Below are 10,181 nucleotides of genomic sequence, written 5' to 3'. Positions count from 1 at the left end.
CCCACAACACCTCTTGGGGGCCAGGCACAGATGGTTTTCCAGAGCAGGCTGCCAGAGGCATCTCCGCATGAGGACAGCATAGACTGCCTGTATTGGTAGGGATGCATGTCACCAGGTGTGGAGGGGTGTACATCTCCACCCTTTATGGACGTGACACATTTTTCTGTGTTAGGTTGAATCCTGGCATAGGCAGGTCGGAGGAGTTTCTCATGGCAATGCTGCATGTGCCAATGGGGCATACGCTTAGTCCAGAGGAGGCGAAGCTGCTCATGAACCAGACAGTACAGCAGGTCCAGGATACTCTGAGCATCCCAGATGATGTTGCTCGGCACCTCCTCATGCACTGCAGGTGGAATGTGGATTTCCTGATCCAGTGCTATGTGGAGAACCGTGAGACCCTGCTTATCTCCTCGGGGCTGCAAGTACAGGATGCCCAGCTTCCCCCGAGTCCTGGAACCCACTGCCCAGTCTGTGTCAACCAGCTGTGTCCTACTGAGAAGCCACCAACCCTCTGCTGCATGCACTACTGCTGCAAGGTGAAGGCCCTGGGGTCTTTGGCTCCTGTAACTTGGTAGGGAGTTGCTGCTGCCTGGTTGGAGCAGCTGTTCTTTGTCTGGAGCTGTTACCAGGTGATTTTCACCGAGCCCATACATTCTTGTTTCGCAGCTCCTTGGTTTGTTGTGATCCTTCAGCTCCTGATTAGTCTGTTCCTTTTTTTGTGCTTTTGAGTACTTATCCATGGTTTGGTGCTTTTGAGCACCCTCTGCTGGGTGGGGTGGGCTTCCAGGATCTCGTGACCCAGGTAGTGCAGCTCGTATTTATCTCTGATCTGTCCTCTTCTGCCTTCACAGCCTTGTTGGAGTGAGTATCTCACGACTCGCATTGAACAGAACATGGTTGTCAACTGCACCTGTCCCATATCTGAGTGCCATGCACAGCCAACTACAGCCTTCATTTGTTCCATCGTTTCCTCCAAGGAGATTATAGCCAAGGTGAAGTAGGAGAGGTGGTTACTGGGTGTCCAAGCTCTGTTTCATTTTTGTCAGCACTAGCAGATAATCTTGCTGCTGCTTTTCCCCTTCACATTACTAAGACTGGCAGTGTGGTAATTGAGGCAGACCAGATGTCTGTACAGTGGTGTCTGTTGTCTCTGATAGTGGTCAATACTAGCTATTCACAAAAGCATAACATCAGCAAAAGAGCACAGTGATATTTCCTCTAAACATGTCTCCAGCAAACAACATTTCAGGTGCATCCTTAGTTAAGGACGAGGTGAGAGCTGTGGTAGCAGCTCATTACAAGTATTCTTTGCTGGTGTGCTGGAAGCAACTGTAAAATCTAGAACAAATGAAGAGAAATCATTGAGCAATTTCATTTTATCACTGCATCAATAACCCTAGCGTCCTTTCTCTTCCATCAGTCTCTGGCTTTGAGCATCTCAGGTTTTTGTGAAGATGACCGAAGTTACTGCATCAGACTTAATCTTCACTCTAAGTCTGTGTGAGTCTACAGACATGTCCAAACCAGGCTTCCTGATCTCTGCCCACCTTAGTCTTCAGTCAGCAGGGGGCAGTAGGAGCTGCTGCTTCTGAGGCAGAAGCTACTTTTTCTCCCTATTCTTTCAGCTTTTAGTTATTACTTAGAGCTGAATGCCCTCCCCACCTAATGGCAGAGCTGTGGCTTCACATGACAAACTCTTTTTGTTAACTGCTGGCCAGAACAGGCATCTCATCTGTTTTCCATTGTTTTGTTGTTTGATAGGTCTCCACCAGCAACTGCTTCTCCAAAAATATTCTTCACCTCTTCCAGCTCGTTACTGTCATTATGATCCTGTGTGAATAGTCATAAGGAGAAATTAACAGTAGTCATAAAGACTGCTCTATCTTATAATTTTTCTTGAAGCTTGCAAACTGGCTTTTCTGTAGCCTTGCCCATTTTGGTTGCATTTCCTTCGATGTATGAAGAATTGGTGCATGTATCTGAGCAGTTAGTTCTTACTGGCTTTGCAAATCCTATAGTCACACCTGCCTGAGAGCAGGATTTAATGTCCTGTTGCTGTGGCTATTTTATAAATTATTGCAGGTCAACATAAATTGCAGCCAGTTTTAACAAGTTGCTCTGATGCTCTCACTGAAATGTTATCTGTTTCCCTTTTTGCTCGGTAAGTGGTGTGGCTGGAGCATTAATGCCTTGTGCAGAGTTACACATACAGTCATAGAATAATTTAGGTTGCAATAATCTGTGGATAACTGTGGTAAGATACCCCTCTGCTGTTTTCTTCCCACGCTGAAAAAACCCAGCTTTCTCAACCTCCCTGTCACACATTCTGTGTTCCAGCTCCTGACTGTCTTGGTGGCCTATGGATGACATTTTCTCTAGTCTGTTAATGTCTTTTTTTTTTATACTCGGGAGCCCAAACTGTTCCCAGTATGCAACTGTCACCAGTGCTGTGAGAAATCCCTTCCCTTGCCTGCTGGCTGCACTCTTGCTATACAAGAATATTTGAGTTTAAACTTTTCATGCTTGTATTTCTACAAAACCTAAACCCTGTCATGTTTCTAAAAGAGGTTTTCTCTCAACCTTGTTTCACTCAAGTTTCTTGAAAGTCTATTTTTCAGAGGTGGTCTTCCATTCTGGTCCCAGGGATTGTTTGCTGGGAATGATGCCATAGGCTCCATACCTGGATTAACTCCAGTGTGTGCAAAGGTTCCTCTAAGATCTGTTGGTCAGTGTCATGCAGTACTTGGCAACTTCTTGATTGTACCTGGCTAGGTTTCTTCCCAGACCTTCATTCAATGCTTGTTCCCTCTTCTTTTAGGTTTCCTGAGAGCAGATCTTTCTCTTATGGTTCCAGTAGGAATTCTAGATCCACGTTCAGCAGTTGCATCTCTGTCTCCTGCTCACCAAGAAAACGGTATAGGGCTCCAAACATCAGATGATGTGAAATTCAGCCTCTCTGAAGGCTGTGATTTGGTACTTGCTGTCTGACTCAAGTGCCCATTTATCTCTCTGGGTACTGTTGTCTGGGCAGAAATGATCACATCGCATATCAACAGGAAGACAACAGACACAGATGTTGACTCTCTGAGAAGTGTGAAGTGGCTTTGTTGAGACTTTGCCTCCACCAGGCATTTTGCCATGACACAGGCTGACATCCTTGCAGCCAATCAGCACACACTCTCTGGTTTAGATTGCTTGAGAGAGACAATGAACGAGAGAGAATAAAAAAACAGAGAGAAATGAATGAGATCCCTGTCGGACCCCTTCAGTGCTCAGGGCTTGCACCTTTTCTCTCTAGTTCTTGTTGTGACCTGTGTTGTCCTTTCTGTGCCTTGTGGCTTTAGAGCAGCTCTCCTGGTATGCAAAAATCTCTGCAGGAGGGCTGTGAAGACTACAGGATTTCTTCTGAACTTCCTCTAGCTTTGTGTATGTTTGCACAGTCCTCACACTGTAGTAACTGAGCATAGAAAATTAAGCTACTGTGTGCAATATGGTTGTATCCCTGGGTCTCTACCTGAACAGTCCCTTTATTGATAACCAGTTTGCCTTGTCCTCTGCAGTAACGTCTAAAGGCTGTGGGTAAAGTGAGTCTCCTTCCCTTTTGCACATCATGTAACTAAGCAAAAGTCTGCTGAGGAACTTAAAATCAGAAAAAGTTAAAAGAGCACCTGATAGCTTTCTTGTCAACATGTGTAAATATACAAATGGGATTAAGGAGCCAGAGTCATCTTGGTGATACTCAGTGAGACGATAAGAAGCAGTGAGCACTAATTTAAAGACAAGGATTTCCATTTAAACATAAGAAAACTTTTTTTTTTTTTAAACAGGAAGCCTAATGGGCTATTGGAACAGGTTGGGCAGAGAGGCTTGTAGTCTCTATCCTTGGGTATGTTCAAAACCCAACTGGTCATGATCCTGAGCAGCCCTGCTTTGAGCTGGAGGGGTTGCATTAGTTTTTATCTCTAGAAGTACCTTAAAACCTCAGTTATTCTGTGATTATATGAAACAGCCTCCAGGTATGACATGGGGGGTAGGGAATTTACACAAAGGGAATGAAAGAATAAACTAACTTAGGGCTTTTTTGTTGTGAGCAGTTGTTCAGTAGAGCCCAGAGGCACCAGACCCAGTTGTAAGGCCTAACCATGCAGCTTCTCTGCCTTAAATCTCCTTTCTGGCTTCTTATTACAGTATGAAAAAGCCCTCCTCAGAGGTTATGTTGAGTGTTGCTCCAACCTGACATGGTGCACCAACCCTCAGGGCTGTGATCAGATCCTCCTTAAGGATGGACTTGGCTATGGGGCAGCCTGTTCCAAGTGCTCCTGGATATCCTGCTTCAACTGCAACTTCCCAGAGGTGAGGCTGAGCTGAATCAGGGGCAATACTGTCTTGGGTTTGGCACAGACCATTCTGTTTTTGTGTAGTTGACTGTCTTTCTCTTTCAGGCCCATTATCCTGCGAGCTGCAGCCACATGTCTCAGTGGGTAGATGATGATGGGTACTATGAGGGAATGACGAGTGAAGCCCAAAGCAAACATCTGGCTAAGCTAATTTCAAAGCACTGCCCAAACTGCCAGGCTCAGATAGAGAAAAATGAGGGGTGCCTGCAGTGAGTATCCATTTTTGTTTGCTACTGGAGACAGGAGAGGGCAAAAACATAGTTAGGTCCATTCTGCTTTTTTTTTTTGGCTGTGGAGTAAGAGTTATAACAGGTCTGTTCTACAGTTTTAGAAGAATGAGTGATTGCTTTTAATACATAGGAAAAGCAAAATGTTCCCCAGCATTTAGAGTTTAATCCATTGATAGCTCTGTAGTAGAACCAAAACTCATTTTGCAGTACCTTTTTATAGCGCATACTTGTCTGCTCTCAGGAGGCGCTATAGACATACAGAGATATAGGTTAGGGTAGTGGATAGCTCAGCACCATTTTTTGTGTCATGATCACCTATACCTGTAACTGTAAGCAATTTTGTTTTAACTGTGTCTTTTGAATTGGCTTGGGTCTCTGGCAGCTTTTTACATAAGGACCTCCAACTTTGAAGCCAGGGCTTAGGAGTTGCCATTTGTTTCTTTCTTGAACTGGCACAGTCCTTAATGCTCAGCTGTGATTTGTCCCCACATGTTGTGTGTGGCCCTAGGGCTGTGTAGTGCCTTTCTGCACTGTGGAGCGTTGCATTACTGAGGGAAGAGGTGAGGTGCTCATGTGGATCTTGCTTCAAACTGGAATGCTTAGTACTTGCTTAGTGTTCCCTTCAAGTACTTGGTAAGTTGGTACTGTGAGATCATGCTGCCAGTTTACCCAGATCATTTTTGGAGACACAATGACTCATTATAAGCATCATCTGCTTCCAGCAAAGGCTTTAAAAAAATACATGCAGGGAAACGCATAGTACTGAGTGAATGGTAGTGACTGGGTTGCATGCTCCAGCCCCTGTGATGTAGGGGAACACTGCGAGGAACTGTCTGCAGGTGGCTGTTAGGACTGAGCGATTCCCATTGTTCTTCTCCTGCCATGCAGTATGACGTGTGCAAAGTGCAATCACGGCTTCTGTTGGCGTTGCCTCAAGCCCTGGAGGCCGACTCATAAGGATTATTACAACTGCTCTGCTATGGTGAGTGGTTTGCTATATCCCAGTGGTTCATGCTGGTGTTAGATGCACAGGGCCCCTCAGAGAGAGAGTGAGGATCTCTGCTTGTGCCCTTTACTCTGGACTTTGTGCACTTGCCAGTAATATTGATAGTATTGTCAAAGTCTGTATGTGGTAGCCGTTTCCAGGCAACGCTGGTACTTGAGGGGAAATTGCTACAGGTCACTTCTACCTTTCCTTTCAGGTGAGTAAAGCAGCTTGGCAGGAGAAGCGTTTTCAGGATTACAATGAGAGATGCACCTTTCATCATCATGCAAGGGTAAGGCCTCCTCCTTCCTTTGCAGATGCATACTCTGTTGCCTTAGCCCTGGTGATCAGGACAGTGTCTGCAGGCTTTGGATCCAGGTGGGGATTGCCGTGTCATTTCACCCTTGCTGTGATGTAAGGGGTAGTTCTTGGCCTGCTTTATTTTACCAAGTCTGTTGTGGAAGCTGAACACCTAACTTGTGGTGTTCATGTGCTCAAACTGATGCAGTACTTGGAAGCAATGGCAACTGGACTGAAGGCTGAACTCTGTCTAGAGCTGAAATACTGTAAAAGGTTGAAGTCATGGCACAGTAGAGATGTCATAGTTGGATGCGGTAAATGCTCTCCTGCCTGCATCTTCTGGGGTGGCACTTCAGAATGCTTAGCAATTATCTGTGTAGAAGGTGCTTTTTTTTGACCTTGTGGAGCTTGACATTGACTTTTTTTTTTATGCTGTGGTTATTGCAGGAATTTGCCATGAGTCTGAGGAACAGGGTTTCTTCCATCAGTGAGATGCCAAAAATTAGGACTTTGACCTTTGTTCTTGATGCCTGCAAAGTGCTGGAACAGGCACGGAAGGTAAGGCTGGATAACAGGCTTGCTGAGGTTTAGGCCTAGTTCTATTGGTGCATTTTATGCCTGCGTTAAAGTGAGGAGACACCAACCTTGCTCTACTCCAAACAAGGGGGGAGACAAAAAGCTTGAGGGGAGGAATAGCATCAGGACAAGGGAAGAGCTCATATCTGCCTTTCCCTGCTGTAACTCTGAGTTGGGCTCTGTCTGCGGTGTTCCTCACAGTCAGGTCATAGGATTTGGAGCTTAGCTCAGGTTGCCACCATGGAATCAGCACAAGGATCTATATTTACAATTTTCATATACTGGGTTTGGTCCATTCCATTTTGAAATGCCCCAGTGATGGCACTTAACTTTTGAAAGCTCTCCTGATGCTGTGTTACAGTTAGGAAGTCCCTTTTGATGTTCATGTTATGATTTTCCTTTCTTAACTTCCTTTCATGAGCCGTAGGTGTTTTGGGAGCACTGAGTTACCTACTGCATGCCCTGATAGGCACATTATGAAGGATTTGCAGTGCAGCCACAGGATGTGTGCAGTAAGCCTGTGACAGCCTAGGCTGTCTTCTATTCCCTGAAACATAGGAAGGAGGTGGGAATTGTGTTTGCAGTATTGCCTTTGCAAACATATACCTTGTTTGTGCAGGCAGACTTGATTTTGAGAGCCATGTGGAACAAGGCTGTCTGACCCCATTTTGTCTCTTCAGTATGGTAGCCCCGGTGTTTGTCAGGATACATACCACTGTTGCTTGCTGCTGCTGGATTTTCTGGCCCATTTCTTTAAATGGAAATGGTGATCTTGTTTCCTGCTGAGTGCCTGGGTGGCTTTAGGGGTCATTAATTCATAATAGGAGTTTGTCACTTGTTGAAATGTCTTTGTCATGGGCTCTTGGTGTTGTATAGCACTATGCCTGCTTCCCTTTGGGCTCAGTTCCCTCAGTTCATTGCCACTTGATTTCAGCCTGGGCTGCCCAGCAACTGTGTGCTGGTTGTTTTGACTCTTAGCCTGCTGGTCAGTCAAACTTGTTTATGTATTCACATTCTGTGTTCTTGTGATGGCTTGCACGTGGGTACAATCAGTTATTTCAGTACAAAATAATACACATTCATTTCCAATCCTATGAGTAGCTCTAGGTAGCCTGGCACTGCTGTCACTTGACATAATGGTTCACTGGGCTATCGCCACAGACTAGAAGCACTGCCAGGCTTCTCTCAAGCCACTGCGACATAATGAAATCTGGAAGGGTTTGGTACTACTGGAAGGGTTTGATACTACTCTCTTCTTGCATACTCTGAAGCTGAAGGAGGATGCTTACGGTATGATCTGTGCTGCTCCAGGTGCTGGCCTACTCCTGTGTGTACAGCTACTATAACCAGGACACTGAGAGCATGGATATTGTGGAACAGCAGACTGAGAACCTAGAACTGCACACTAATGCTCTGCAGATCCTTTTGGGTAAGTCCTGCAGCCTCTCCAAAGTTGAGACTAGCATTCCCAGCTGACTAGTTCAGAGCTCTGTAGTGGGGCAATAGCATACACACCAGTGCCCAGCTGGTCTCTCTCACTTCTCCCAGCCTATTTTGGCGTTCTTGATGTCATTTCTGGGAAGTCCACTGAAGCAGTTTGGCTGCCAGTGGAGATTGATGCAGTAAGGAGCAGCATGTTCCCTTCTGAGAGAGAAATGTATGTGCACGGGAGACCTAAGTAGCTGTGACTAGTGTCATAATCAGAGACAAGGGACTCGATCTCTGCTTAAGAGTGTGGGAAGCAGCATGACTTTGTTGGCCTTGAATTGCAGAGGAAACCCTGCTGCAGTACCAGGACCTGGCCTCTTCTCTTCAGCTCCTGAAAGCAGAGCATTTCAGCACTGGTTTGGAGATGGTACACCAGATCAAGGAGCGTCTCTTTGCAATTCTCTGGCACTCCACACAGGTGAAGTCCACATGCCTGTTAGTGGGTTGTATTGCTCTGGTCTAGTTTGATCTTGGGCAAACGTAGAAAGGGGCTTGATCAGCTGAGGGGACAGACTGTCAGTGCTGTGTGTATGTAGGGAAGGAGTTTGCAGCACAAAATATACCCCAGATCGCATATTGTCTCTCTTTTCTGTCTGTTCTTCCATGCTAGCAGGATTTCCGTGTTGGTCTCCAGACTTTGGCAGATCCTGGTCAGAGAAAGGGGAAACTCTCAAATGTGCCTACTTCAGCCCCTGCCTGTATAGGGTGAGTTTTCTTAGCGGGGTAACAAGGAAAGGTGGGTGAGTGCAGACAAAAAGCAGGTGACCAGAGTTTTCTCCTGTGCTCACTGACATAGAAAAGAGTTAATAACAGATACTGATTACTTGCATCCTGTGTTGTAGTTTGAGATAACAATGTAGGTGACATAGTGGTGTAGGGAGACCAGCAAAACCTCCACTTGGTATGCAGCTATGGTCAAGAAAGCTCCATCACTGGCAGACCCAGTTATGGAAGTTGCTCTTCCTGGACTCTCTTGGGTTTCTGCAGAGGGTCACACTCTTTCTTCAGAGATGTGTCAGAGATGTAGGAGGTCTCTAGAGGAGAGAAGCAAGAATAAGAACATACATGGGGGGAGATGGAAGGGCCTGACATATATTTTAAGACAGGAATGGAGAAGAGGTGACACAGCTGTAAAATAGTGTGAGAGGTGAAATGGGTGGTTTGTTAAGTGTTAAGTATAATTGGAAGGTGATGAGTTCAAAACAAAGTCCATTCCTATATGACACTTTGCTTAAACCAAGAAACATAACTGGCATCTGCTATCCTAGTGTGACCAATCTGCTCTGACAGCTGCTGTGTTTCCAGGAGCTAAACAGGATACTGAGTGTTGCAAGGAAGAATGACAACTGAGTCGAGAGACACTCTGTTTCACAGCAGGGTTTCTGGTCTCCTTGGAATGAGGCTGGGACACCAGAGCTGTTTGGCCCAGTCAGACAGGTGGCTCTCTGACACAGCTCTGTGCTGCATGCATGGATAAGGCCATTTAATCACCTTTTCCTAGGTGCACCTGCATGGCTGCCATGTCCCTGAGGCATGGCTTTGGAATGTGGATGCAGAGGTGATGGTAGTATGGAGGGCAAGGGTGGTGTGGGGCTCGGTTGTGGTTGCTGCTCATAGCTGGGGCTCTGCTCTGATGCTCCTCTCCTCCTCAACAGGCCAAAACGTACCATCCTGTGCGACTCCCCAAACACAGATGAAGGTAGCAAAGAGGTTGAAGATGAGGAATATGAACCGCAGTGGCAAGAAGACTATGATGATGATGAAGACCTTGATGAAGACAACTTTCTTTTTGATGATGAGTCAGATAACCTTGATTGTGACTCCTACTTTGATGATGATGATGCCTATGACTAGAAGTGGGCTGTCACCCAGCCTGCACCTCTGCCTCTTCTCTGTCTTGACCAGTTTGTATTAGTGTCTTTCCTCAAAGACAGTGAGGAACTCTCAGACGGAATGAAGAGAAATTTCCTCTGGAGGCTACTTGCTCAGTGACACCCCTTTAATATGCAGGAACATTGCTTTGGACAGATGGGCTGTATTGTGGCCACCTCTCTCAAAAAGACATCTCCTTGCCTTTCTCCCTTGTCTCCATTTCTGCCCATAGGTATTTAATTGAGTTAGAAAATCACAGTCCAACTTCAAAGTGAGGACTGCTTGCCACCTGTTAAAGGATTGTTCAGTTGTCCTTGGTGTGCTCTCTCCAGG

At 45.9% G+C, this 10,181-nt stretch overlaps 1 protein-coding gene across 1 annotated transcript; it reads left to right on the top strand.

The window, feature by feature from the left end:
• The first annotated feature begins 101 nt into the window (after positions 1-101).
• On the top strand, positions 102-9,830 carry LOC104615816 (cullin-9-like). The gene is made up of 11 exons (XM_010289998.1): positions 102-536; positions 852-992; positions 4,189-4,353; positions 4,443-4,606; positions 5,516-5,609; positions 5,830-5,904; positions 6,360-6,470; positions 7,800-7,917; positions 8,261-8,394; positions 8,590-8,681; positions 9,632-9,830. Exons 1-11 carry the CDS (start codon positions 102-104, stop codon positions 9,828-9,830), a joined length of 1,728 nt encoding a protein of 575 aa, XP_010288300.1.
• Positions 9,831-10,181: the final 351 nt, after the last annotated feature.

Source organism: Phaethon lepturus, unplaced genomic scaffold, assembly GCF_000687285.1.
Source record: "Phaethon lepturus isolate BGI_N335 unplaced genomic scaffold, ASM68728v1 scaffold20476, whole genome shotgun sequence".
NCBI lineage: Eukaryota > Metazoa > Chordata > Aves > Phaethontiformes > Phaethontidae > Phaethon > Phaethon lepturus.
The sequence above is the reverse complement of the archived record's forward strand: the minus strand, read 5'-3'. Positions and strand labels throughout refer to the sequence as shown.

What these genes read in the sequence shown, in the direction of transcription:
- LOC104615816 (XM_010289998.1), top strand. Translation starts at nt 102, where the DNA reads ATGCATGTCACCAGGTGTGGAGGGGTGTACATCTCCACCCTTTATGGA. An exon ending in ATTACAACTGCTCTGCTATG is followed by an intron (nt 5,610 to 5,829) that starts GTGAGTGGTTTG and finishes CTTTCCTTTCAG; the next exon opens with GTGAGTAAAGCAGCTTGGCA. An exon ending in CCTTTCATCATCATGCAAGG is followed by an intron (nt 5,905 to 6,359) that starts GTAAGGCCTCCT and finishes TGGTTATTGCAG; the next exon opens with GAATTTGCCATGAGTCTGAG.